Source organism: Manacus vitellinus, unplaced genomic scaffold, assembly GCF_001715985.3.
Source record: "Manacus vitellinus isolate BGI_N305 unplaced genomic scaffold, ASM171598v3 scaffold_42_pilon, whole genome shotgun sequence".
In the NCBI taxonomy this organism is placed as follows: Eukaryota; Metazoa; Chordata; class Aves; order Passeriformes; family Pipridae; genus Manacus; species Manacus vitellinus.
In genome coordinates this window covers 7023002-7050220 of record NW_021940553.1, presented here as the reverse complement: position 1 = coordinate 7050220, position 27219 = coordinate 7023002, and the positions used below count along the sequence as shown (strand labels likewise).

At 51.8% G+C, this 27219-nt stretch overlaps 1 protein-coding gene across 1 annotated transcript; it reads left to right on the top strand.

Moving 5' to 3' along the window:
* Positions 1 to 1347: 1347 nt before the first annotated feature.
* NOL6 (nucleolar protein 6) lies at positions 1348 to 27219 on the top strand. Its single transcript, XM_029962150.1, has 26 exons — positions 1348 to 1353; positions 1498 to 1701; positions 3049 to 3165; positions 3435 to 3614; positions 3917 to 4085; positions 4797 to 4931; positions 5076 to 5239; positions 5715 to 5835; positions 6188 to 6246; positions 6409 to 6510; positions 6981 to 7096; positions 7498 to 7675; positions 8065 to 8187; positions 8317 to 8465; positions 9202 to 9277; positions 10894 to 11034; positions 11330 to 11447; positions 11667 to 11821; positions 12055 to 12218; positions 12653 to 12805; positions 13951 to 14048; positions 14976 to 15100; positions 15244 to 15333; positions 17435 to 17632; positions 25483 to 25584; positions 26832 to 27219. The coding sequence occupies exons 1-26, from the start codon at positions 1348 to 1350 to the stop codon at positions 26979 to 26981; spliced, it is 3393 nt and encodes a 1130-aa protein (XP_029818010.1). The 3' UTR covers positions 26982 to 27219.

The window sequence follows — 27219 nt, the reverse complement described above, 5'->3', positions numbered from 1 at the left end:
CAACACTGTGATTTCCCAGACATGCTGCACAAAGCAGTGTGTAAAAATGGTGAAAGCTGGGCAGGACATGGCATTACTCTGCTTCCCCTGGAAGAAGGAAGGGTGAGAACCCGCCCTGCTCTGTGGCAAGTCAGATGCAGTAAAGAGCTGCAAGTCAGAGAGAGTATCAATTGCAAACATTCTCTGAACACACAGCTTGCTTCCCACCTCCAATGCCCAGCTGGCTTATTGTTTCCCCCAAACCTGCTTGTTTTTTCCAACAGCTCATGAGCAGTGGGATGATCTGGTTTAGGGGTCCTATGTGGGAGATGGAGCTCAGCCTGCTTCACTGAAGAGTTCACTCAATTCCTATGTTTACCTTAAGGGTGGATATGCGATCTTCTACCCTCTGTCTTAACATTCCTGCACATTTGCTCTTGAAGAGATCCTGCTTATAGTGTTCTTACAGAGCAGGAAAAAAAAGCTGAACTGAGTGTGGCCAGGGTTCAGGGGGAATTTGGACCCAGTGTGGAGATAACACACTCCAGGGATACTATCCCAGAGCAGAGCCCCTCTAAAGGACAGTCCCACTGGAGTCACAACATCCCTGTTTCACGATAGTGTGCGGATAAGTGAATTAGACTGACTACAGTCAGGCAAAGAAACAGTTCTGGACACAGAACTAAAATTATCTGGGTCCTAAATCTGTGTCCTCCTGTTCAGGGACACACATGCAGCGGGGCTTTTAAATATCTTGACAACCCAAATCCAATCAGGGTGGCCTGGGGTTCAGGCTTGCTTCTGTAAATGCACGTATATGTGATATATACAAAGGGGATATTCCTCCCACTCCGATAATCCGCACATAGGACGCTGCTGGCTCCCGGTGCCCTTTCCAGCTATCCAGGAGGACTTTCCTGGCTCCCGGTGCCCTTTCCGGCTATCCAGGAGGACTTTCCTCCCGGTGCCCTTTCCAGCTATCCAGGAGGACTTTCCTTCCAGGAGGACTTTCCTGGCTCCCGGTGGTCGCTCCTGCCGGCCAGGCCGGCTCGGGCTCTCGGCAGTTCACGGCCAGGATATCCACCCCCAGTTAATCACCCAGTGCCACAACGCGGCTCCGCGCTCGCCCGCCTGAAGATGAATCCCCTCCTCGCCACCGCGAGAGCCGCAGTTTTGGGGCGAAAGTCGGCAATTTCGGCTCTCCCGCCGCCATCGCGGCGGAAGCGAAGCGCGCAGACCCGTGGGCGCCCCGGGCACGCGGGCGTCGCGTTCGCGGCGGCGCGGGGCCAATGGGGAGCGGGCCTCGGCGGCCGCCGGGGCGCGCGCGCTGCCGCACGTGGCGACGGGGACCCACGTGGGCGGCGGGCCATGGCGGTGAGGGGCGGCGGTCGGGCGGGGAGCGGGCGGCGGGGGCCGAGCCGAGCCGAGCCGAGCCGAGCGTGTTGATTGTGATGTGATGTGCTGTGCCGTGCCGTTGCGTGCCGTGCCGTGCTGTACTGTGCTGTGTTCTCCCCACAGGGCTCTCCGGAGGCGGCGGGAGAGGCGGCGGCGCAGGGCCCGCAGCCCCCGGCGCGGGGTGGGAAGCGGGCGGCCCCCGCACCCGGGGACCCGCAGCCGGCCAAGCTGAGCCGCGCCGAGCTCTACAAGCCGCCGACCAGCGAGGAGCTGAGCCAGCTGAAGGAGACGGAGGATCTGTTCCACTCCAGCCTGCTCCGCCTACAGGTCAGCCCGCGGGTGGGCGCCGCGCTCTGCCTGTCTGGGGGGACTCCACCGGGACCCTGGACCCGGAGCTTCCCAGGAACCGCCTGGGGAAGAGGCCCCTGAGCCCTCCTGGCCTGCTCAGTCCGGGCGGCGGCCGCTGCTCTGCAGCAGCTGCGCACGGGGCGGACACAGAGGGCACAGGCTTTTTCACTGTAGTTCCTGTTAACATCCTGCGCCAGGATCTGTGCTTCTTTTACGGTGTTAAAATTGAGCTTCTCCGACACAGAGCTGCGGTTCGGTAAAAGCAGGACCATTGCGTCCCTCGTTGCGATGGTCTGTTGCTTACCGGGATGAGGAGGGTTACATGGTCAGCTGTACCCAGCTGCTGTCTTTAACTGGCTTCGGGATGGGACAGGACGATGTTTTTTATGTCCTGGGAGAGGAAGCCGTCTGTGTTTGGGGGAGGTCAATTGTTGAGTAGATCACAGAAGAGTTTGGGTTGAAGGGATCTTAAAGATCATGTTGTTCCACCACCTTGCCATGGGCAGGGACACCTTCCACTAGACCAGGTTGATCAGAGCCCCATTCAGCCTGGCTTTGAACACTTCCAGGGATGCAGCATTCACACCTTCTCTGGGCAACCTGTGCCAGGGCCTCACAGGGAAGAATTTTTTCCTAATTTTTAATCTAAACCTACTCTCAGTTTAAAGCCATTTCCCCTTGTCCTGTTACTATATGCTCTTATATAAGTCTCTTTCCAGCTCTCTTGTAGCCCTCTTATCCCCCAGCTCTCTCAAGTCCTTCTTGTTAGGACTGCTCTTGATCTGTTCATTCCCCAGCCTGGATTGATACCAGGGGTTGCCTTGATCCAGGTGCAGCACCTTGCACTTGGCCTTGAAGCCCGTGAGACTCCCATGGGCCCACTTGAATTTGTCCAGTTCCCTGTGGATGGCATCCCATCCTTCAGATGGTTGTAGCTTTGGTGATTTGATCGTCTGGCTACTCGCTGGTGTTGGTGGCAGGGTCTCTAGGGGCTGGTTTGTGGTGAGAACCTGCATGGTTGTTTTGTACTGATTCTCTTGTCATACAAGAAGCCTTCCTGAGAGCTATGCCTGGGTGAATTACATCGGGGTTTTTTTGCCTGGTTCTTGGTGGGATAGTTGATTGCAATCCAGCACTTCATAGAAGATGGCAGGAGCTGATCAAGCAGCCAGCTCCAGGCAGGGTTTGTGGAGAAGTTTTGGTGTGTTCCCCAGCTCACCTGCTGCCCTCTGCACCAGGATCATGGTTGGTGCTGGAGGACAAGGTAAAGGGCAGGAGCAGTTCCAGTGTTGGAGCTGCCTTTGAGGGTCCCCTTTCCCCCTACAGATTGAAGAGCTTCTGAAGGAGGTGACATTGAAGGAGACGAAGAAGAAGAAGATTGATGCCTTCCTCCATGAAATTAACAGCCTGCTGAGCACTCTCCCAGAGACCACAGAAACTGAAGTATGTTCCAGAGGGATGGAGGAGGTGTCAAGACCCTTGTCCTGTATGGAGCAGGCTCTGCCTTTGCTGTGCAAGCAGAGATCCTCATGGACTATCTCTCTTAGGGGCTGAAAAAATAATACTTTGCTTTATCTTAGAGGGGAAAGGGAGAAACTGTCTGTAAGCCCTGGGTGCAGTGTCCTGCAGCTGTGTGGGGAGAGGGGTCTCGGTCCCTGCACATCTGCTCTTGGTTGTGCTTAGAGCATTCCATGTGTCCTGTCTGTTCCCAGCTCACCGACCAGGCCTGGCTTTCCAAGGATGTGAAGGTCCCGTTCCTGCAGGTGCCGTTCAGTGTGAAGGGGAGGTTCCACTTTGTGCCCCCAGCCGAGCTGAAGGTGGTGGGCAGTTACCTGCTGGGCACCTGCGTTAAGCCGGAGATCAATGTGGACGTGGCAGTGATCATGCCCCGGGTGAGTCTGGCTGTGCCAGCTCCTCAATGGCCTGGAGCCTGGCTGGGCCCTGTCCCCTCCTGTCCTCCGTGACCCCTACCCTGCCCTCTCTATTCCTCAGTGAAGTTACAGCATCTGGATGTGCAATGTGGTGACTTCCACGAGGAGCTGGGGGGTGCAGTCTTGCAGTCGGTGCAAGTGCCCCGACACTTGCTCTCTTGGGGCCTGTGGGGCCAGGGAGAGGTGTGGGTGGTGTGGTGCCTCAGGCTGAACTGGGCTCTGCAGGCAGGTGAGGTGGGATTGCCCCATCCTTCTCTTCCCAGGAAATCTTCCAGGACAAAGATAATCTGAATCAACGCTACCACCGGAAGAGAGCTCTGTACCTGTCCCACATTGCCCAGCATTTCTCCAAGGAGAAGCTCTTTGGCAGCGTGAAGTTTGCCTACATGAACAGCAACCATCTGAAACCCATCCTGCTCCTGAGGCCTCAAGGTAGCACTTGAGCTTTGCTCTCGTGGGGGGTGTGAGTTGAGTACTGGTGTTGGGTGGAGGGTGGTGGTCTCATGCCACATAACAGGCCCTGTGGAGGGGGATCACTGGGGCTGCTGTCATGATTGGTGATAGATTTTGGGTGCTTCCCAATTGTTTTCTCCCTTCACCCAGAGCCTGGACCTCAAGGTCTTTTTCCCCTGCCAGTCCCTATGCATCTTGGCTGGGCTCCCCAGCTTTGCTGGCTGGCCCACCCTGTGGATACTTCAAGGAGTAAAAAAAGTAGATCCTACAAAACATGTCTATGTCTAACTCTGTCATTTCTTCCTCATCCCTGCTCCCCACTATCTTCCTGCCTTCCCCAGGGACCTGTGTGCAGCCTGGCTCTTCCCTGATGAGATGATGTGGGATGTTTCCACAACCCCCAGGAGATAGTGGGTTGGGGTCTGGGACAGGTGTGGCATGGGGAGACCAGGGCAGACAGGAGAGTGCTGGGATACTAAGCTGGCCAGTGGGGAGAAAGATGGGACTTGGACAGAAGCAGTGTGACCTCAGGGTTATTGGCCCTGGGATGTGGTCACTCTCTGCTCGGAGATGATTTCCACTGCTGCGGAAGGAGCTTTTTACTTTCCCCAAGCTGGGGGTGCTCAGTGTGTTCTCAGGTTAGTCTCTGACATCTCTTCCTCCTGCTAACCTACCTCCCGGTGCTTACAGGCAAGGATGAGAAGATGGTCACTGTCCGACTCCATGCCTGTCCTGATGTGGGTCTCTTCAAACCCAGCCGCTTCCATCCCAGCAAGAACAATGTCCGCACCGCCTGGTTCATGGAGCAGAGCACTCCCAAAGAAGGTAGGGCTGGGTGCTGAGGGAGAATGAGGCTGTTTGCCTCAGGCAGAGACTGCACCCAGTGCCTACAGGTGGGTTCACCGCAGCCCTTGTCTGCGAGCAGGAGGTTCGTGATTGTGTCCAACGTGCTGTCATCTCCCCGTACAGGAGCCCCCGAGCCCCCGACCCCCCACTACAACAACTCCATCCTCTGTGACACAGTGATGCTCTCCCACCTGCAGTTCTTGTCTAATGCAGCCACTGACTTCCCAGGCATGAAGGATGGCCTGGCCCTCCTCAAAGTTTGGCTGAACCAGCGGCAGCTCAGCAAGGTATGTCCTGTGCCAAGGTAGGCCCTGCTTACTTGGCTAACTTGCCCTGCTCCCCTTCTTAGGGTGAACAGGTGGTGGTTTGGTCCTGATGGATGGGGGTGGTGGGCTTGTGGCTCTGCTTTGAGCTGTGTTAGGTTTCAAAGAGCTCCATCCTAACCTGTGGGTTGCATTGAGTTTGTGGTACCAGACAATCATGCTTCTTTGAGATCTGTGGAATAATACAGTGGAGGTTTGGATTGTGGGGTTTTTTTGTAATTCATCCCATTTTCCAAGAACTTTGAGGTGTTGCCTTCCTGTAAGGGGATCCATATGTTCATTGTACACTGCTTTGCCTCAATGTCTTCCTGGCAGGGCTGGGGCTTAGAGCCTACTCTGCTGGTGATGACAGAGGCCAGAAGCTGTGATGTAGGTGCCCTCTGGGCTCTCTCATGGTGCCTTGTTGAGCTCTTGTTGACTCAGTCTTCTGTTTTCACAGGGCCTGGGGTGCTTCAGTGGCTTCTTGGTCTCCATGCTGGTTGCCTACCTGCTGATGAAACGCAAGATCGTCAAGATGATGAGTGGGTACCAGGTGTTGAGGAGCACTCTGCAGTTCCTGGGTGAGTTTCCAGAGGGCCTCTCTGAGCAAGGAAAGCCTGGTGTCAGCAGAATCTCTGCACAAAGCCTGAACACAGTGGAGGAAGAGGCAAAGAGGCAATTGGCGCTTTTCTCTCTCTAATGCTGAGACCCTGTGGGTGGGATGGACAGGATGGAATAAGTCAGCAGGTTGGGGCGGGATGTTGCAGCTTGCAGAGGGGTGGGTAGGTCCCATCACAAGGTGGATTCTGGCATTGCATTGTAGCACTGTTAAATGTTGTGAAACCACGAAGTACTGGCACATAACTGTGCCACTGTCACCAGTTGGGGAGATGTGGATGGTGGTGTGACTTGTTCCTTCCTGTCTGCCCACAGCCACCACTGACTTGAGCGTGACAGGGATCAGTCTAGCGAAGGATGCGGATCCCTCCCTGGTAAGTGACCCTCTGTGGGGGGTCTCCTGCCTGTGCGTGGCTGTACTGCCAGTGCTCCTTGGGCAGGGACGTGCCTGTCACAGGGATGTCAGACAGCAGCAGTGTTGGGGATCTTGGTGTCTGTGCTGTGCTGTAGCACTAAGGACCATTTTGCTCTTCCAGCCTGCCCTGGATGACTTCCACCAGGCATTTGAAGTGGTCTTTGTGGATCCCTCTGGGCTGGTGAACCTCTGCGCTGATATGACTGCCAGCAAATACCACCAGGTACTGAGCAGATTGTGGTCTTAGGAGTGAGCTGAAGCAGGCAGAGAGTGGTTAGATGTCTTGGAGAAGGACAGAGGACCTGGGGAGGGGATTCAGTGTTGCTTTCGAAGCTTTTAACATCTTCAGCTCTGAAGCTTGGAAGTGAATTTTAAGACTTAGATGTAGTGCTGTCTTATCTGTCTTGCTTGAATGATGGAGGAAAGTTGTTTTCCTCTTTGTGGGCACCTTTGGGTGAAGCCAAGCAGCTGTTTAGCAGATGTAACTTTTTTGGAGGAGGAAAAACCACCTTGATGTCAGGGGTATCAAGGTTGTTGGTCACTTGGCTTCATGCTGAGGACAGAGGCTGTCTGGGATCAGGGCGTGCTGGTGGCCATGGTTGATGGAGGAGCTTTGGTGATCACTGCTGCAGGGATTTGCTTCATGTTTCCCTTCCCATTCATACTCTTGCACTGTCTTATCTCCTTGCTTAGGTCCAGTTTGAAGCCAAGTGCTCCATGGAAATTTTGGATGACCGGATGGTGGACGGCTTTCAGGCACTGCTCATGACTCCGAAGCCCATGCTCAGAGCCTTTGACCACATCTTCCAGTGAGTCTTGCTGTGCTGGTGAGGTGATGCTGAGGGACCCTGTTCAGAGAGGAATGGGCTGTTTCTGACTTTGGACCGGGTTAGGTTTGAACCTACTGGTGGGAGGTGGCCCTGCTAAGCTCTGAGATAGACACTGGTGCCTCTTGCACTTGGCTGTTCTGCTTTTACTGTCTAGATAGCCTCCTAGGAAGAGGGGCAGTGCTTTAACCTTTGGGAATGTTGACTGTCCCAAGGACCAGCATCACCTGTGGTGCATCCTGAGATGCTAAAGGGCATTCTTTTAGCCCCCATCCTGGGCTAGGACCCTCAGCTCCCCACTTTATCTATTTCTAACATGTCTCTCTCTCTCAGAAAGGATGTGGTGATAGAGGTAGGTGACCAGCTTCCCCTCTTCTTTGTAGCCTGAAGCATGTCTCCAAGCTGCAGGGTACCTGCAAGAAGATGCAGCTGCTGAATGAGCTGATGGATCGGGGTGGGAACTACGTGGCTGCAGCCCTGCCCTTCATTGTCTCGCTGCTGGCACGTGGTCTGTCCAAGAGAGCACTGCTTGTGGCTCACTCCTTGCCCCAGATCCCTGAGGTAATTCAGCTTGGCAGTGACACTGCATCCTTTGCAACACATGGAGTCTTTTGCGTCTCTTGTGGCAGCCCAGGGAGGGGATCCTTGCTTACTGGGGAAGGAGACAGACCTGTACCTTTTATAGGGAATACAGGACCTGGGGCTCTGCACCAGGGTGTGGGGCGCAGCTGGATGACTTGATCTGGGCAAAATTCCTGGCCCAGTAATGTGGCAGGGTGAAAAAACCTTTTTGTTATATCAGGGAGTCTGTTAGGCTTTCCCTGTCTGTGCTTGTCCAAGGTGCCTGGGAGCATGTAGCAGGGGGTTCATCTAACAACCCAGTATCCCAGTAGCTGCTGGTCCAGCAACCTCATCTCTCCTTCTGCTTCATGTTCCCCATTTTCCCACAGTGGTCAATTGATGCTGAGCCCCCAAAACACAAGGATGTTGGGTCCCTGACATTTGGGCTCCTGTTTGTTCCCGAGTTTGCTGCCAGCACGCTGGAGAAGGGACCACAGGCTGATCACCCTGAGGTGAGGGGAGCCCTGCTTATGCCAGACGGGGTGGAGTAGAGCTGGTGCTGTACTGTTGCTGCGGGGCTGGTTGATGGTCATGGGAGTGACTCGTGTCCTTGACCTGGCTTGGTCAATGTCCCCCCGCAGGCCCTGGAGTTCCGGACCTTCTGGGGAGAGAAGTCAGAGCTGCGGCGGTTCCAGGATGGCAGCATCTGTGAGGCCGTGGTGTGGGAGGCCAGCACTGCCTGCCAGAAACGCCTCATTCCTGAGCAGATTGTCAGGCACCTGCTGAAGCTGTAAGTTGCACTGAGCAGCAGCTGAGGCCGGGGGACCTGCAGCTCTGTGGGGGTCACTGCTGCTCTCCTGGCTTGTGCTCCTCTCATGTCCCTGGTAACCCCCTTGTCAGCTTCGTGCTTTGGGGGATGTTGTGGGTAATTTTGGCTTTGTGAAACCTGGAAGTTGTTTCAGTTGTCCTGATGCTGGGAGCTGCTTCCCAGGAGCAGGTGGGGTGGACAGGCATTACCTCTGCTTGAAAGTCATGATAAAGGCAAGGAGGCTGCATGGTCCTACCCTTACATGCAGGTGGGATGACAGAACATTGATTGTCAGAGCTGGAAGAGAAGCTGTCTGGACCTTGCAGGACATTTCATGAAATCCTCTGAGCCTTTCACAAAGTTGGGTCTTCCTATGGCGTTGGAAAGCCTCCCTGTCGTTTATACCATCAGCCAAAAATGAGACCCTCTTGCAGAGAATGAAGGGGTTGCCTGTGCCTCTTTGTCCTGAGTCTTGTGAGGAAAGGCTGTAGGTTGGTGGCTTTGGCTTTGAATCCTGTGAAGCTGCACAAGTTGCTGGGTCGCTTTGGGTACGTGACTTGGGCATGGGAGGAACACACAGAGATTGGGCTTCTCACCAGGACCTTCCTTTATAAAGGGATTTCTCATCCTTGGACTGACCCATGCCTGTGTAGTATACAGTGTCAGGATGAATAGGTTATGTTGTAGCTCTGATGCTCTGTTGTCTTCTTCCACATAGCCATGCAGACATTCCCGAATCCTCTATCTGCTACGCAGGAGCCCTGCTGGAATCTGTGATCAGGACTGGGCAAAAGGTATGGTTGCTCCCCCAAGTGGGGCTGGGGCTTTCTCCAGGAAGGACAGTAAGGGGAGGGCTGTAGGGAGGTCATTTTGGTGGCCCCCAAGGCAGCTGGGTGGTTCCCAAGAGAATGTAACAAGGCTAAGGAAAATTCCTGCCTGTGGCTGCTTTGGTTAGGAGCATGGTGCTCTCCTTGGATCTGCCAAGTCTTTCATGGCAGCTGAGGTACAGCTGGTGAAATCCTCTTGCTTTGGCATCCCCCACACCTCATTTTTCCCTGCAAGCTTCCCACTGTCCTACCCTCTGCTCGTTTGCCCTCTGTCCACATGTCTGAGGATATATCGCTGTCCCACAGGGCTCTTCTGGCTGCACCTTTAAGGTCCTGTATCCTTCAGGACATGGACCAGGCAACTCTGTGCCTTCATCCCTTAGGTCCAGGTGGGAAACCCAGGAAAAGGATCCTTTCTGTCAAGGAGCAAAGTGCTAGATCATGCTGCAGCTGAATGTGCAGCTGAAACAAAGAAGCTTCACTTTCAGACAGAAAAGATGCATTTTGGAGGCTGGGAAATGCCCCCCTCCCCAATTCTGGTCACCAGGCTGTAAAATTAAAGCCTGGAGATGAACCATGAGCACTTTGACACCACTTAGTTGGTGTCACTTTTATAAAACAAGCTCTTTACCTTGTTGTTGGACGGAGAAAGAGATTGTTTCCTTTCCTCTTTTTAAGATCAAAGGGGAGCAAGTTTTGTGGAAAGAATCTCCTGTGCCAGGGACCAGTTGTGGTCTGGGCAGAGTGGCATGTTAGATTTGGGATGAGATGCTGGTTTTCACAGCCTGTTGTGTGGTGAGGTGGGGAGATCCATGTGTTGTGTGTCCCTTCCAAGCAGATGAAGGAAATCCCTTGCAGCCCTGCACAGGCAGGAGGGGATTTGTCCTTCGTGGCACACCCTGCAGAGGGTGCTGCTGCTCTGCTGGAGAGCCCAGGCTGTGCCTGAGCTGGTGCTTTGGTGTCAGTGATGTTTCCTCCCTGTGCAGGCCCCTCTGCTGTGCTTGGAGGAGATGGGAGCAGCAAGGGCAGCAGCAATTTTCCTTTCAGTGCTTCTCATCTGCCCTCCCCAGGGCATCCTGGATATTTTCTGTCTTTGCTTTTGTCATGCTTCAGAGCTTCGCCTTGGCTAAGGATGTAGTGAGTGCAGTTTTCTGTTAACTGCTGTCTCTGTTGGCACCATGGTAACTGGTGGGGAGACAGTAGCAGAACTCTCACATTGCCAGTATGTGATCTCTTTATTCCCAGATCACTCTTGGTGTCTCCTTTCCTAGGATGATTGCTGGCAGTACAGCTCTTGGTGCTGCCTTAGTGTCTTGCAAAAGAAATAATTTTACTTGCCACAGGAAACACAGGCTCTAGGATGCCTGTGGCTGCTGGGGGAGCCACAGACACCCTTGCCCTTGTCTTCCATCTCTCTCTTACCTCCCGATTTTGCAGAGTGCCCTCAGCAGCAGCTGCTCCCTGGGGTGGCAGTGCTGGCTCCTCAGAGCATGGCTATACCGCTCCCTCCCATGAGGGAGGTGAGGTGGGTGGGTGTGCAGGAGTGAGAGCGGTGGATGCAGAGGCTCCCTGTGTGTCTGCAGGCGTCAGGGATGGGCGAGGAGGCCATGGTCAGTGTTGTCTGCTCCTACGACGACCTGAGCCGCAAGCTGTGGAACCTGAAGGAGCTGCCGCTGACGGTGACGGCTGTGCAGGGTGTCCACCCAGCCCTCCGGTACACGGATGTGAGTGTCCTGGGCCATGGCCGGGCATGGGGGTCTGCAGGGAGCTGGGGGTGTGCCCTGGGGTGGGGGAGGACCCACAGAATTAGCCACTCTGGTTTTGCGGTTCCTGAGAGCCCCTGGGGCAATGTGGTGCCTCTTCTTTGCTGTTCTGCCCGTTGGGCCAGCTGTGCACAAGCTGACTAAAACCTCTGTGCTGGAGGGCTTTGCTGGGGTGGGAGGTTGGAGTGAGGGGCTGCACGCTGCCCTGAGGTTTCTGCTCCCTCTTCTCAGTTGCTGAGTGGCTGTTCTCTTTCAGGTCTTCCCTCCCGTTCCCATGAAGCCAATTTATTCCTTCCATAACCTAATCAGAATCAAGCACTTGCTGCTTCCTTCGAAAGAGAAGCCCTGCCCAGCCTACATAACCCCTTTGAAGAGTAAGTGGGAAGAGATGTGAGTGGGAGATGACTTGATGGGGGGAAGTGGAGGCAGGCAGCAATACTGGCTCTGTTATTGCTGCAATGGAGTGCTACAGGCAGGAGCAAAGCCCTGGCTTCTCTTGCTCTCCTGCTGTAATCCCTAGTTCTGGACACTCCTGTCCAACACTTGATTTCAGTGTGGGACTCACTGACCTCCTGCTATCTCTTTGCACCCAGTCATCTGCCACATGGAAGGCAGTGGCCAGTGGCCACAGGACAAGGAAGCCATTAAGCGTATCAAGGCAGCTTTCCACCTCCAGCTGGCTGAGCTCCTCCGGCAGCAGCACCAGCTGCTTTGCAGACCTGCAGCCACCCACACTGATGTGTACAAGGTAAGGGGCAACCAGGACCTTCCCCAGACCTGATATTACTGAGGAAGCAGGTGGGGGGGCTGTGGCAGTGGTCCCACTGGACACAACCAGGATTTGGATGGTGGACCTAGGAAAGAGTGTGGTGAGATGGTACTGATGTCAGGATGCTGCTGTTGTATCCCTGAGGGGCAGCGTAACACAGCAGCCTGCTTATGTTACCACCAAGCCTGACTTCAGCTTGTGTCCCATCTCAGGATGGCTACGTTTTCCGTCTCCAAGTAGCCTACCACCGGGAGCCCCTGATCCTGAAGGAAGTGGTCACCCCGGAAGGGTTGTTGAAGTACCAGGACACAGAGGAATCTCGTCAGCTGGAGTGGGAGACGTTGCATTTGCCCTATCTAACCAGCTCTCTGCATGGGTAGGTGAGGCAGAAGGTGTCTGAGGGGTCAGGATGTGGGATGGGGCTGGAGGCCATTGTGGAGGTGCCCTTGGATGCTGGACAGTGTTGGTGGGTAGAAGAGCTTACTGTGGGAAGCGGCCCTTAGCCCACTTCATGGGAGGCTCTTTGGGAGAGTGAAGGGATGAATGTGGGTGTGGGTGGCACCAGTTGTCACCCTGAGGTCATTGGTACGGGGAGACAAGTATCAAAGAGCAGCATGGTTAGACAGGAGCACGAGGCAGCATCTTCCCTTTGTGCCCGTCAATGCCTGGAGAAAGTGCCCTGTGCTTGTAATGCTGTGTACATGTTCCTACCATATTTTTGCCCCTCACTTCTTCCTTGCTGAATGCCAAAGGGTAGTTGTGGATCCTGGAGTGTGTGGGTTGAGCAGTGGCCTGTCTCCTTCCTCACAGGCTCCAGCAGCAGCACCCTGTCTATGGCAGCACCTCCCGGCTGGCCAAGCGCTGGGTCAGTGCCCAGCTCCTGAGCGACAACATCTCTGAGGAGTGTGTGGACCTTCTTGTGGCGTTTCTCTTCCTCCACCCAGCCCCTTTCACACCACCCAGGTGAGGATGAGGAACCTGATGGGGATTTAGTGCCTTTTTCCTTACGTGAGATGGGGGAAGGATGGGATACTGCCAGAGCAGGAGGTGTTGGGAGGGTTCACATCAGGCAGCATGAGGCCCCTGTGCTGCCAAAATGCCGTCCCAAGCCCTTTTGGGAATGGCTGCTAGAGGAGATGGAGATGCTTGGCATTGCAGGACTGTGGCTTCCCCTGCCCTTTGGACTGTGGAGAAAGGGGGGAAGCAGGTAGGGATGGGAGTGAGTGTCCTTGTGTCCTCTTGGTGCTGGTGCCACAACTGCAGGGTGTTTTGTGCCTTCTGGAGGACTGGTGAGGCCCCTCGTTCTGGGGGTGATGGCCAGGAGAAGCAGGGTGGGGGCTGAGTTGTGGCTACCAGCATGTTGGGGCTCCCGAGTTCCCCAGGAAGGATGTTATGGTGGTGCCGGTGGCTCCAGCCTCCCTTCCTCCTGGAGAAGACTTCCAAGGGAAGGACGGGGGATCGGCCACTGAAAGCTCAGTGGAGTAGTGTGTTGGTAAATAAGCCAATTGCTTGCTGGCCACTGGCAGATAGATGTTAGAGGGCCCAGAGGAAGTGAAATGAAGTTAAAGGAAATGTTTTTGTTCTGTACGGAGTCAAAAGGTTATTCCACCCTGCACTCCGGGTCCAGTTTCCTTTCTCAAAGAAGCATGATGCCTAGAATGCTTTCCTGTCTCCTAAAATAGCAGGAGCCCCATCTTCCCAGCTGCCTGGCTTCGTGCACGTGTTGTGTTGCGGGGAAAAGGCGCAGTGGGAACTTTGCTGGTGTTCAGACCTGCACCAGAGATGGGAGCAGCCCTTTCTCCACCTCCTTCTTGTTCCAGACCCAGGAGTCTGGATGGGGAGGTCATCAGGAGATGGGGCAACCTGGGGGCAGTGTTTTACTTTCTGCTTGTTTCTTTTCCTTGGTGAGAGAGGAACAATGGGAAAAGACTTTCCCTGGGGATTTGGAGAAGGGAATGTGTCTCAAACTTGTCCAGGACTTCTCTTTCCCACCACAGACATCCCTTCTTGGGCTGCATGTGGGCTGGGTATTCAGTACTCCCAAGTGCAGCCCTTCTTGCTGCCAGGAGAGCAAATGCCAGTGTTGAACTGTTTTGTCCTGCCTGCAGCTCTCCCCAGGTGGGGTTCCTGCGCTTCCTCAACTTGCTGGCAACCTTTGACTGGAAAAACAACCCTCTGATTGTCAACATAAACACTGGCCTCACAGGTGAGCAGGCAAGAGGTAGGAGAGCTGACATGAGGGTCTTGAGCCCTCAGTCAGTGCCTGGCTCCAGGGATCTTGGATAGAGGGAGGCATCACAGCTTCTTCTGCGGGCAAGGAGATTTTCTTCCTGTCCTGTCATGCTCACCTTGGCTACAGGCTGGGTTTGGTTGTAGTGTGGGGTTTCTTTTTCCCTTTCCTGCCTTTGAAGAAGTGGGTCTCAGTGATGATGCTCTTTTGCTTCTGGTCTTGTTGAAATCTGTGGCAAGCCTGGGTGCTATTGGATGTGGGTTTGTCTTTGAAGCCCTGTGTTCCTGCCCTCTTGTGTTTTGTCTGTTGATCATCTTTTGGATACATGCCATCTTTCCCCAGGAGCCAGCAGAGACCATGGGATTGTCTTGGCTCTGCGTAGTTATGGGGTGGGGGAGATAGCTTTTAAAGCTGATTTATAAAAAAAGGTAAGGCTGCTTGGGAAAGAATTGGGTTTTGAAAACTGATACTTTCCAAAGCACTCTTTTTTTTCAGTGAGCTAAAGAGCTATTTTTTCCTCTACTTGAGAGGAAATAAAAACCAAAAGATAGAACCCTCGGAGTTTGGGTACAAACTCTGTCATGAGCTTATAACATGAGTTGCCAGCCTGTGTCAGTCCCAGTACCTGCCATGTCTGAGTGCACCAGCGTGGGTTTAGAGCTCAGGTCCATCTAGAGCTGCCTCCTGGCTCTAGAACTTCCCACAGGCAGGTGCCAAGGGAAGTGTGAGAGTGGAGCAAGCCCAAGGTGAAGGAGCTCTGGTTGCACATGGACTGTGAGATCAGAGGGCGGGAGGGGATAAAGCTTGTTGTACTGCCCTTCCCTGGACTGCAGTAGATGGGCAAGGAGGCCAGAGGGCTGTGGATGGGGCAGAGCATCTCACCCCCCTGCCTGCCCTCTCCAGACACTGACTGCACAGAGATCAAGAACAAGTTTGTGGCTGCTCGCTCTCGCCTCCCTGTCATGTTCATTGCCACCCCCAAGGACCAGTGGAGCTCCATGTGGACCCAGGACCGACCCTCGGCACAGGTGAGCCGGGCCCTTTGTCCAGCCCTGTGGGCAGTTCCCTGCTCCTGGTGCTGGAGCCAGCTCTGGCAGCCCTGTGAGTGGGCAGAGCCCCTGCTACATCCAGGACTGCCAAGTTTCACCCTCTGGCTTTCTTCCCTCCCCAGATCCTGCAGCGCCTTGTCGTGCTCGCCTCAGAGTCTCTCCGTGCCCTGGAGGAGCAGCTCATGGACCCACTCAACAGCCAAGATGTGAAGGTAACCCCCTGGAGCACAAGCACAAGGGTTTTCAGGCTCTGGCAAAGCATACTGGTCTTTGGCGGTGATCACTGGGATGTGTTGGGAGGATTCAGGCTGTGGCTGCGCGGTTGCCCTGGGATGAAAAGCCTCAAGGATGGGAGGATGGAGCCTGGTGCCCTGCTCTGCCACCCTGCTTCTGGGGGACCCAGCTCTGCATAGCAACTTGGGGTGACTAGGACACATTTATTTTGCATTCTCTGGTTTTTCTGGGACATGAGCAAACCCACGATGTTCCTGGGCCAGATCAGTCATGTGTTCATGGCCAGATCAAATGGTTCCTGTGGAAGACTTCTGGTGTAGTTGGCAAATCTGGCTTGTGTGCTTGAGTCCAGCCAGGCTCAGGGTGTTGGAGGTTTTGGCAGGACACCAACAGGCACTTTAGGAAGATGTTATTTTGGTTTGAGTGGAGGAGCAAGGCCATAAGTAGTTTAACCCTCTTCAGTTTCTCAGTGATTTTATTTTTTAAGTATATTGAAACCTCCATTACTGAAATGGACCTGAGAGATGTAGACATATTTATTTGCCCTTTGAAAGGAGATACATGCGTTTTGAAGAGTAACTTGTTAGTGTACCAATTAGTGACCCAGGCAATTGAAGCTCAAAGGACTAAAAAAGCCAAACAGTGGTTAAATATGACATTAGGAAAAAAACAAACCAAAATCAAAAACCAGCACATATAGTGGATTTTTTTCTGCTTATGCAATATAAAAAGGATTTACTGACACTACTTTCAGTTCTGCTGCATTTTCCACTGAAAGTATTAAGTGAGAATCTACTTGAGGCAGCAGGAGTGTGTTACAGGGCTATGAAGGAATGAGATGTGTCCAGTGTGCTGCAGTCACAGTGCCGACCCAAAACTGAAAATCAAGAGGTGCACTGTGAGCTTGGGATGGTGAGCTTCTAAAATGAGCTGTCACCTGTCCATAGCAGCCTTCCAACACCTTGACTTGGCCTCCTTGGGCCTCCTCCTGTCTCCCTTCCTCTTGGCTGCTGCAGTGGATACTGTTCCCATTCCCAGGCTATCCATCTGGTCCATGCCAGTGTCCTCCCATGCCTGTGATGTTCCTTAGGGATAAACATAAGATGTTGTTTCCAGAGCTAGTAATCTATTTGTAAGCAAAGCTTGGGACAGGGAGGAGAGTAAAGCCTTTCTGGTTTTGGAATTGGTTCCTCTACCCGTGTACTTAAGAAGGTGCTCCAAGTTGGCTTCCTGTCTTTGCTTTTGGGTCAGATGGGGATGTGCCCACTCTCATGCAGATGGAGACATGGGTTTATGAGCTGTTTCTTTGCTCCCAGGGGACATGCAGTAAGCCATGGACTTTGTCACCTGGGTGGGAAAGGGGGACTGTGTGGACTAGACCTGAAGAGTCAGTGCTGGTCACTGATATTCTTCATGTGTGTTCTCCCCAGCCTGGCTTTAAACCAGCTCTGAGCAGTGGGTTTTCTGCCAGTGCCGAGTTGAGCAGTGTCCCACGCCTCTGATCATGTCTCTGCATCATTTGTTCCACAAAAATGTACACATAGTTTTAAGTTTTTTCCATTTTAATACAGCTGTATCCACAGCTAGATCCTGCCTGTCCAAATATTTATGCATCTGGGATTGCTCCCCTCCATGAATGGGGCTTGCTCTCACCCTCTGTCTGCTTGATGAAAGATGCTGCTGCCCTCTGGGGCAAATGGTGTTGGACAGATGGGACCACCCCTTTATTACACAGCTCCTCATGTCCCCTGGGTGTTGTTTGGCTCTTGTTGGCTTCTTGACTCCCCTCTTCATTCTGGGACTCTGCCATGTGCAGTGCAGTTACCTGTTTCAGCTCACCTGTCTGTCCCTCTCTCAACTGCCCAACACAGTGCCACTGCCCACAGAGCCATGTGCTCAAGTGGGCTTCCTGGAGTCTGTGGCAAACTTCTAACATTAATCTCACAGAAGTTGTGTCTTTGGTTTGCTGCTTTCTAAGGAGAAGGGCATAAAATGCAGGCAAGGACTTGGGAAATCTCTCTCATCTCTCCTGCTCACCTCTGTCCTACTTTGAGTGGCACTGTTCGTTTCTCCTTGCAGATGGTCTTCCGCCCTCCTTTGGACTTCTACGATGTCCTAATCCACCTGAACCCAAAACAGATCCCTCGGCATCTGGAGAACGTGGACCGGCCGCCAAAATCCTTTTGCCGTGGTGTGGTGAAGAACAGCACTGCCTTGAATATCCTCTTTCCTGTGGTGGATTATGACCCTGTGCAGTGCTACCTCCAGGAACTGAGAGTAAGCAGGGCCAGTGGGGGAGGCTCCTGCCTGGGGGAAGCTGCCTTCTGGCATTCAGCTTGCCTGCCGCTGCAGGACATGGTTGGTGACACCTTTAGGTATTTTGTGTGGGATGCTCATTGCTTCCTCACCTGTTGAATGCACCACCCTTTCCATGGAAATGGGAGTGCTCCTGATGTGAGAGTGAGCTCAGATACAAAGCACCCGGAACTTTTGCTGAAGAATATTGTATTTCAGCACAAAGATATCTTTGTGCAGCCATCTGTCTCCAGTCAGTTAATTGACTTTTCGTAGCTTCTTGCACCAACTGGTTTTCATGATGGGCAGTAGCCACACATATTTTCTGGGGAAATGTGCAGGTATCCATGATGTGGTACCAGTAGGCTTCCTGCTGTTAGGCCAATGGTTATGTGAGCCAGAAGGGCTCAATATTGGTCACAGGATGGTTTCTCTGTGTCTTGACTACCTGCATGATGACAGAGGAAGTTGGTAGTTGGGTATGTGGAGAACATCAGTATCCAAGGTCATGGACCATGCTCTTTCCCACCGTGTGACCAAGCCAAAGCCTCGGCAGTCTGGGGAGATATGCAAGGTGCTGGGTGACAGCATCCATGTGGGATCTGGACAGACAGTGCTTTGCAGATGTGCAGCATCTGCAGCTTTGGCCCTTCCCAGCTTCAGATGTAGTAAATGTTAGTGTGCAGAGAGGTGGGGCTCTTATCAAAACCTGCCTTGATTTTCAAGTGCCATCATCCCTTACTCACAGAAGTCTGTGGACAGTGTCAGAACTGTCAGTGTAGGAATCATAGGCTGGCTTTGGCAGGGAAGGTGCTGTGGAGGTCTCTGGCCCTGTTCCCCACTCAGGGCAGAGCCAGCTTTCAGGGGCTGCACTGAGCACAGTCCTGTTGAATGACCGCTGTCTCCAGGGATGGAGATTTCCCATTTCCCTGTCCCAGTGCTTGGCCACCATTGTGAATGTTGCCTGAACTGAAACTCCAGTTTTGGGCTGCAAGATTCTGGGCTCTTTCAGTTCAAACTCCCCTTTCACCTTAACCAGGTAAGCTTAGGAGGTGGGCAAGGAAAACTTGCAAGGGTGTCTTTGAAGGTTTCCTCATCCTGGGCACAGCCCTGTTACCTCCCAAAGTCCGTGCCAGCTGCCTTGCATGATAACCTGCGCCCATAGGAATCTGCTGTGGCTTCAGTATAGCTGCAAGGTCTAGCAAGGTGCAACCTCAGTCCTCCTGTCACCCACAGCAGGTTTGGACAGTCTTGGGTGGTGAGGAAGTGAGAGACAGATGCATGAAAGACCTCTTGAAATTGAGAAAGACCTCAAAATTGTCCCACAATTTCCCTGCAAGTAGCACTGCTGCTTTGGCTGGAAGGACATTGGGGTAAGGAGATGTCCAGTGCTCTCCTGCTTTTGAGAAGGAAGGTGGACCTGGAGGTCCTGCAGACAGTTTGCAGAGACCACTGGGGGATTTCTTGGGGTCCAGGATATGCCAGAAGGAGGGGGATAAGCATCCTGCACAAGAGTTTTAAAAGGGAGCAGGAAGCAGATTTGGAACTGTTTGCTATTTCACCTTCTTTCCTGGTGTCTTGATCTGAGGAGTCGATACATCAAGACCAGCCCCCCTCTTTTTTTCCATAAATGATGAGGGTTTGACCTTCTGCCATGAAACCTCAGCCAAGGGGTGTAGATGTGGGTAGGAAATGCAGTTTCTTAAGCCTGAAATCCTTCTCCACACGGTGCTGGAAGTGGGTTCTAGAGCTGAGCAGAGCCTTTCAGCAGCTGCCAAGGTGCTGGTGATGCCTGTATACATGGGGCTGGAGCCTCTGTGTCTCTGAAGGGGTCAGGGCTAAGCAATCGTCATGGAAACTTGGCATAAGGATGACTGCCTGCTTGAAGGAAATCACGGCTGGAGGCTGTTGGGAGAGCAGGCCCTTTGGGGAGGCTGTTAACTGCTTGCAGCAGGTCTGGCTGTAGATGAGGCAGTCAATTAGGAAACTCATAGGGGTGTGTTGAAGTTTATAGGATGGTTTTATGCTTCTAGACAAGTTGGTGTTAGTAAATGGCTCTGGAACTGAAAGGTATAGAAGAGACTTCCCTGGAAAGCAGCTTTAGGCAGTTATGACTTACTTGGTCCAGTCAATAGTGACTGAATTTTTACTGCCTGTTTGTGCTAATATGGATAATAATAGATGTGGAATAGAGTATGATTAGGTTAGAAATTACAACTGGTCCTAAATTCAATATGCCAACATCCCAATGAAGAAACATGGATATGAGCAAAAGTCATGTTGCCTTGTTACAAGCAATGTTTATTCGCTTGGTGTCTCTTGTTCTTTGAGCTGAGGGTGCTTAGGAGGGAACAGAGCAGAAACTGGTCACAGCTTTCTCTCAGGAGTGAGCTATGGGGTAGAGAGCCCGAAATCTGCCCCAGTATCCCTGTCTAGGGGGCTTTTCCATGTCTTGAAGGCTCTTAGATAGATATGGCTTTGTTCCCTTGTGGCCATCATATTGGAGGTATCTTGCAATACCAGTTCCCTTGTCATTTGCAGCATCCAGATCAGCAGTGGGCAGACCTGAAGGAGCTGATGAATATCTATTTTTCCAGGCAAACAGGTGTTTCTTCTCCTGGAATAATCACACAGGTGATGCTGCATATGCTGTCAGATAACTCGGCCACATCCATTTGGGCTGGAAAGCCTTGAAAGCTGGTTTTGCACTGCAGGGCCACCAGCAAGCTGGTGATGTCAGTAGAAGCTGCTCTATCCATCAAAAACCATCTGGCTTTGTGTCTCAGTGTACTGATGTTGTTCCTTAAAGGCAAGACCTTTTCATCGACTTTGGCTCTGCTTGGTAGCCTCTCCATCCCTGGAGTATTTCTCCTTCCCTGGCTTTTGCTGCTGCTCCTTGTCCAGCAGGCTAGGATCCCTGGGGATGATCCAAATGCAGCAAGAAGTTGGTGCCAAAAAGGAGTGTGGTGACATCAGTGAATCCTTGAGAGATTTTGGATGAGAAGGCAGTTGGATGCAGCACTGACTGGCTTTGACTCAGAATAATTTGCTCTCTCTTAAATAGCACAAACCACAGAACTGAGTAACAGGGCTGTAGCCGTGGCTGACAGTGCAGCCCTGGTGGGTTTACAGCAATGAAGGGAGACATCTGTCACACAGATGCTGTGGGATTTTGTGTTCTGTGAGCAGAAAGGAAACATTGCCTTTTACTGAGCTTTCCACATGAAATAGGGATTAAATGCCATAGCATGCTGATTGAGTTGAGACGGGCAGGGAATAGCTTCTTCCCCAGCATCCTTAGACCAGTAACTAGGAGATCCACTTCTCTCCTGTCCAGCCTGTTTGTCCCTGTTCTTCTCAAGTCAAAGGAGTTAGCAAGGCAGGAATGCTCTGGAGCTGAAGGACTGCTGCATGCCTTCTCCAAGGAGCCTAATCAGAGGAGAAAATAAAGGAGAGTAGGTGTTGAGTCCTGACTGCTTTAATTTTTCCTGCTCCAAGGAGATGTGCTGCAGGAACTGGCCTGATTGAGTTGCTCTGGTGCCTGGGAGGCTCAGGGTAGAGATGAAAGGCTGGCTTTGGGATTCAGGCAGCAAATTCTTCAGTTCCAGGACAGATCTGATAGAAAAGGCCTGTTCTGTGAGTCTGTCCAGATAAGAAGGCTTTGCAGACAGACGCTCTTGAAGGAAAGCAGGTGCCAGACATCCCACAGAGAGGGCCTCCCTGGAGCTTCAGGCCATCACCAGCCTCCTGCGACTTACAGTCCAGAGCACTTTGTCAAACGACTCTGGGTAGGTTCCTGGTGGGGATTCCCCAGCAAGGCTAAGTCTCTCAATTGTGGCTCCCATTGAATCTCCATCATGAGTGCTGGTCTGTGTCGTGGTTGTTAAGCTGCAGAACCCCCACTTATTTGCTGGGAATGTGGTGTGGAAAGGCTTGGTCAGTGCAGCTTTTGCTCCAGGGTGGCTTGGGTGTCCTCTGGACTCAAGAGACACCCTAGAGGACACAGGACTTGTGGATGTGCTTGGCATGGCTGTCTGCATGCATTCAGGAGCTCACAAAACCCAAAGGCTCTGGTCACCTCTCAGAGCTGTTCACTCATGGTGGGGGAAAATGGGTGGGGACATGGCCTGTGCCATGTCCATCTGTGTGTGTTATGGCTGTTAACAGACCTCACATTTCTTACTGGGTCTTTGGTCTCACCAGGTCACTGATGTGATGGGCTGTGGTTCACTGAGATTTAGGTTTCTTGGGCTGCATATGCCTGAGGAAGAGTTTGTGGCAGAGGAGCTGCCCATCTTGTATATGTGAGATCTTTTGTGTGTGAATGAGCAGGAAAATATTTCCTGCTTTACTGTAAACATCCTTCCCTTTAGAGCAATGTTTTGCATTTCTTTCACCTTCAGACAAGACCTATCAGGAAGACTTACAGCCCTTTCCTTTCTTCCTGCCATGGTGTAGGAATGTGTATCTTGCTACTGCATGTTAGGAAGGAATTAATGATAGTAAAAATTCTCTGTCCCCTACAATATGTAAGTTGTGGTTATGGGATGTAGCTGGAACTGGTGAAATCTTTTCAGGGCAGTCTGCTTCCTTCCTCTTGACTGGCAGGGCTGACTCCTCCTGTGGCAACTCCAGACTGGCAGAGATGAACTGAAAAGACTCTGCGGGCTCTCACAGTAGGGAGGAAACCTTCCTGTGTGGATCTGTGACCCTGGAGGGGCAGAGGTGGCAGGAAATCACCTGCTCCTAGAGCTGTAGAGCAGCTATGTGACCCTTAGCATAGTGCCCAGGGTTGACAGTGCTCCTTGCTCTGTTGGGGTGTGGGGGAACGTTCTGTCTGTGTTACATAATGTTGAACGTCAGGGTAGCTTGCTGTAGGATGACAAAGACCTGAAAGTTTTAACCACAAATGGTAGTTGTTTGCTGGAAGTAAGTATTTTTAATAGGGTTTTTTACTGGTAGATTCCTTGCTAAGAGCACTTGAAATGCTCAATGTTCAATTGTTAATGAACAATGAACAAATGTTAATTGATGTATTTGCCATCTGAGCTGCTGTCGAACCAGGAAAAGCTACTGTAGGACACATTATGAGTGCAGAGACCTCCCTAAAAGGCTCTACAGTATCTATAGTGCAATGAGCCTGATCTGTTGGTAGAAGCAGTGAAAAAAATGGGTGGATAAATGATAAGATTAAAAAAAAAAAACCTACCCCTAAATAACAATGTAGGTAGTTAACTAGTGATGAGCACTTAGCTCATTGCAAAATCCACGATTCAGATGGAGCTGCTTAATCTGGTAATCCCATTTTAGAGCATGGTATTGTTCTACTCACTACTTTTCTCCATCCTTTTCATTCCTACAACAAAGATGGTTCCTTAAAGAGCTTGATCTAATCTTCTTTCAGATGCCATATACCCCTTTCCTGGACAATGAGGCTCCTCCAAATTGAAGCACTGAGCTTGCAGGTCCCTGATGTCTCTGTGAGATGGGAACCAGTAGTTCTTGCTGATGGCAAGAGGGTTTTCCCTGGGCATTGAAAGCTGAATTGCAACCAAAGATACAGCAGCTTGAGAAGGGAACAGGGGTTCAAATGCACTCATTGCCTTTTCTCTGGTTTTTTTTTTTTAAACTTTCCCTTGAAGAAGGTGTTTGCAGGCTCAGACAAGCCCAGTGGCACTGGGCATGGAGCATGGGATGTGGAAAGGAGAGTGAACTGTTTGCTCCACAAACCTCTGTACAAACAGAAGTGCAGTGACTAATTCACCAGACCGTTTTAATGTTACAATTTCCCAAGAGCTGAGTGTTCATCTCCACAGCTCAGTGGGCCAGCTTGGGGCACTATCACATGGATGATGCTGGGAGCAGCACAAGTGCTGGAATTTTGAATGGGATGCCATCCTTTTCACATCTGCCCTCCGCTCCCAGGCATCTGGGAAAAAACGGTGCTGGGTGTCAGGCCAAACAGTGGTTTTACTGGGAAATGATCTGAGCCTGGGAGGCTTCCTTTCCTGCAAATGCTCCTGGCTTCTGTCCAGCAAGATGTGTCTTGTAAAAAAATACCTTTCTCGGAAGGAGCACCGAGTGGCATTTGAGACCTCGCCCTGTGGAGTTGCTGAGCTTTTTCAGGTTCTCACATGCTCTGCTCCCCTTTGGTTCAGGAAGTTGCACACTGGTGGTCATCGTGCCTGGACTTTACTGCCCTTCCTTGGGCCTTCCCTCCCTCCTGCTGTTTGCCCTTTGGCTAAACAAGGAGTCTTCCTTGTTGACTGGGCTCTGAGCTAAACCTGTGCTCTCAGCCTAGAAATGCCAAGGTGAATTGCCTCTTTCTCAATGTATTTTTAGACAGTGGTTTTTCTAGCCAGTTTGGTGAAATAATGCCTTGACCAGCCTTGCCCCTGTGAAGAACCCGTGGAATGGGATGAGCTGGCAGTTCTCAGGATCTTTCCAGCTTGATGACCTCTGTTTGTGAGGGTAGCAGCAGTCCAAACTCAAATCTGTCTCTGAAGGTTGCAGGCACCACCACTGCTCCTTGCTTATCAGGTCTGTATTCTTAAAGTGCCACCTCACTTTTTAGAGTCACTAGTAACACCAACCCAGTCCACCTTTTTTTCCTACTGCAGTCCTGGTATGTCCATAGAAGACCCCTTCCAAGCTTGCCTTTGGTGTTGATTTTTTTTTTTTTCATGCACATCCTCATGAAAACCTCAGGATACAGTGATGCCAGCAAGACTTCTCTTTGTAAAAGCAGGGAAACCAAGGGAATGGAGGAGGAACCAGTGTCATTGTCAGGGAGCAGCTGCTTGGCTGTCTGGGTCAGCTGCACTCAAGGTCCATATCTCTAAGTATCAACATGTTGAGTGATGAGCTGTAGGGCCAGACTTTGGGTTTGAAAAGTTGCTTACATGCAGCATTTTTTCCTTTTGCTGTGATGCTCTTCTGCCTCCTTGCACCTCTGGGAATCCAGCTTGTGTGGGCTTCAGGGAAGGCAGACTGGGGTTTAATCATCTCTGTGCAAGATCTCTTTTTGATCTCTGCTGCCCAGCACCACCAAAGGAGATGCTCACTGGCACCGCTGCTGAAACACTGGGGCAAGGAGGACAGATTCCTGCAGTGCCTCCATTGAACTTTTCATCTCTTTGCGCCTCCCAGAACTATATTACTTAAAATTTCTGCTGTTATGTTTCCTTTTCGGATGCTGTGTGCTGCCAGCTCACAGGGGGTTTATTCTGGGAGAAGAAGGAGCTTTGGTACTCAAAGGTTCTGGAATCCAGTGAAAGGTCCTTGGCTGGGGTCTGTCTTTGCTGCCACGTAGTGGAATGTATTCTGGCAGGATTGCCTGCTGACAGGGCCTCCCTCTTTCTGTCTGATGCACTGTGAAATCTTGGACATAGTTGTTGGACACCAGGAAGGCTCGGTACTGCCAAGTCAAGCTGATGGAAGACCATGGTGAGGGACATTCAGTGGGATATCACTAAGGGGGCCACTGTCCTAAAGCTGGACACTGATTTCTGGGTGCTCTTGCTGGCCTGTGGGAGGTGGTGGATCATGTTTCTGTCCTCTGAGACAGCAAGAAGCAGTGGTGAGATCTGCATGCAAAATTTGGAGGTAGTGAACTGTATCCATCAGGACTGGGGGAAAAGAGGCAGCAGGAGGCACCTAGGACTTGTCCATGGGCTGCCAGTTTCTTTCCTTGTTGGGAATCCACTGAAAGAGTTTCAGTTTTGGTCCTGGCTTGTGTGGAACTACTGTGTCTTCCTATGTAAGGAGAGTGAATCAGGGATAGGCTCTGACTCTGGGATGTCTGGCACAACCTGTGCTTGTTTTCTACCCAGGATGCCTTCAGCGATCTTGCCATGTTCTTCTATGACAAGCATGGTGGAGAAGTGATTGCAGTTTTGTGGAAACCTTTGAGCTTTCAGCCTCAGCCTTTTAAGGTGAGTTTTTTTGCTCTACTTGAAGCTTCATATTACCTTTATGCCCTGAAGTTTGAAGGGCTTTTTTTTTTTTTCTTTTCTGCATTGTAATTGCTTTGCCCAAGTCTCATCAGCCCCAAAGCCCTTTGAGAAATGGAGCTCACAGTTCTGTCCCTTCTTAGAATGGGTGAAACCAAGACAGGGCTGTGTCCACAGTGCCCTCAGTCATCAGCAGATCTGAGAAGGGGACATGGACAAGCCCCAGCACCACGGTCATGGGTCAGAACAGAGCTCTCTGTCCTGGGTGCTGTTTCCTGCTCCCTTCCTGGGAAATGGATGATGCATCATTTGCCAAAGACTTCTGGTGCGTGCAGTAGGCTCTCCCATTCTTGTGGCTTTGGGCATCTTACTCAGAAATACCCAACCCACAAGAAGCTGGGCTGGAATGGCAAGCCTAGATCCCTACTGCTCAAAGCCTATCGATGCACACAACTGTTTTCCAGCTACACTGTGTGGGCTGGCAGACTCTAGAGGGTGGCTAAGCCAGGCGTGAGGCGTGCTGGAGTGATTCATGCTGCTTTCTATGAAGGAAAGACGCAAAGAAACCGGTTACTCATAGCTCAGAGTTGGCAGCCCAGGCTCTTCTGTCAGTCTGTGGGTGATTTATCTCCCCTCTGTTCACGGCCAGAGGGCATTGGCCACTGAGCCAGGCTGCTGTTGTGAAACTGAGTTATTCACAGTGGTGAAACAGAGGAGATGCTTGCACTGAGCTGAGTGTGGCTTGCTTAAACCATGAGGGTTTTGCTTTTTCCTCTGGTGGAGCCAAAGATCTCTTCCCACTTGAAGTCTTGACACCCACCAAAGAGCAAAGCAGAGCCCAGCAACTCTTACTCAGCTTTATGCTGTGGCCCCTTTTGCACACCCCGTGCGCTCTGCTTACACAGGCTCTGCCATGCATCTGCACGCTCCTCCCATCTCCTCCATGCCCCTGGCCATTACTTGGCTTCCTCACTCCATGCAGTCTTTGGACTGTGACTCCAGGGTAAGCCCTAAAAAGGGATGGAAGGGTCACTCTTGCACTTTGGTAGTTCTAATAATGAGCACTGATGGTGCTGGGAAGTGAAACTTGGGGAATTCGGTGCAGTGGAGTAGCAGGGTTTGGACGTGACAAGGCAAGAGAGGAATTCTCTTATTTGGGGCTGCCAGAGGTTGCAAAGCAACTCTGAGCAGGTGCTCCCATCTGTGCAATATTTATGTGTCCCCTACAGGTCTCCAGCATGAAAGGAAGGAAGGTGACAACCCTGAACAACGAACTGGTCTGTGTTCCCAACGTGGAAGCAATTCTGGAGGACTTTGAGGTTTTGGGAGAAGGCCTGGTCAAAAGTGTGGAAGCTCGTACAGAGAAATGGACTATCTAAGACCACTGAGAGGTCTTGGAATGGCCTGTTCTGAAGCAGTTTGTTCACTCTGGGACTGTTCCTTTTCATAAATCAGTCCTGGACAAGGCTTTTAGCTTTTTAAATCCCAGAACTGTTTTACTGTATTTATCTTTATATGCCTTGTTCATGAAAAGCAATGGGACCTGTTATTGTTTTTGAGAATATAAATACCTTTTTATTTCGAAGAAGATATGAAGATGGGATAAAGTTTTTGAAA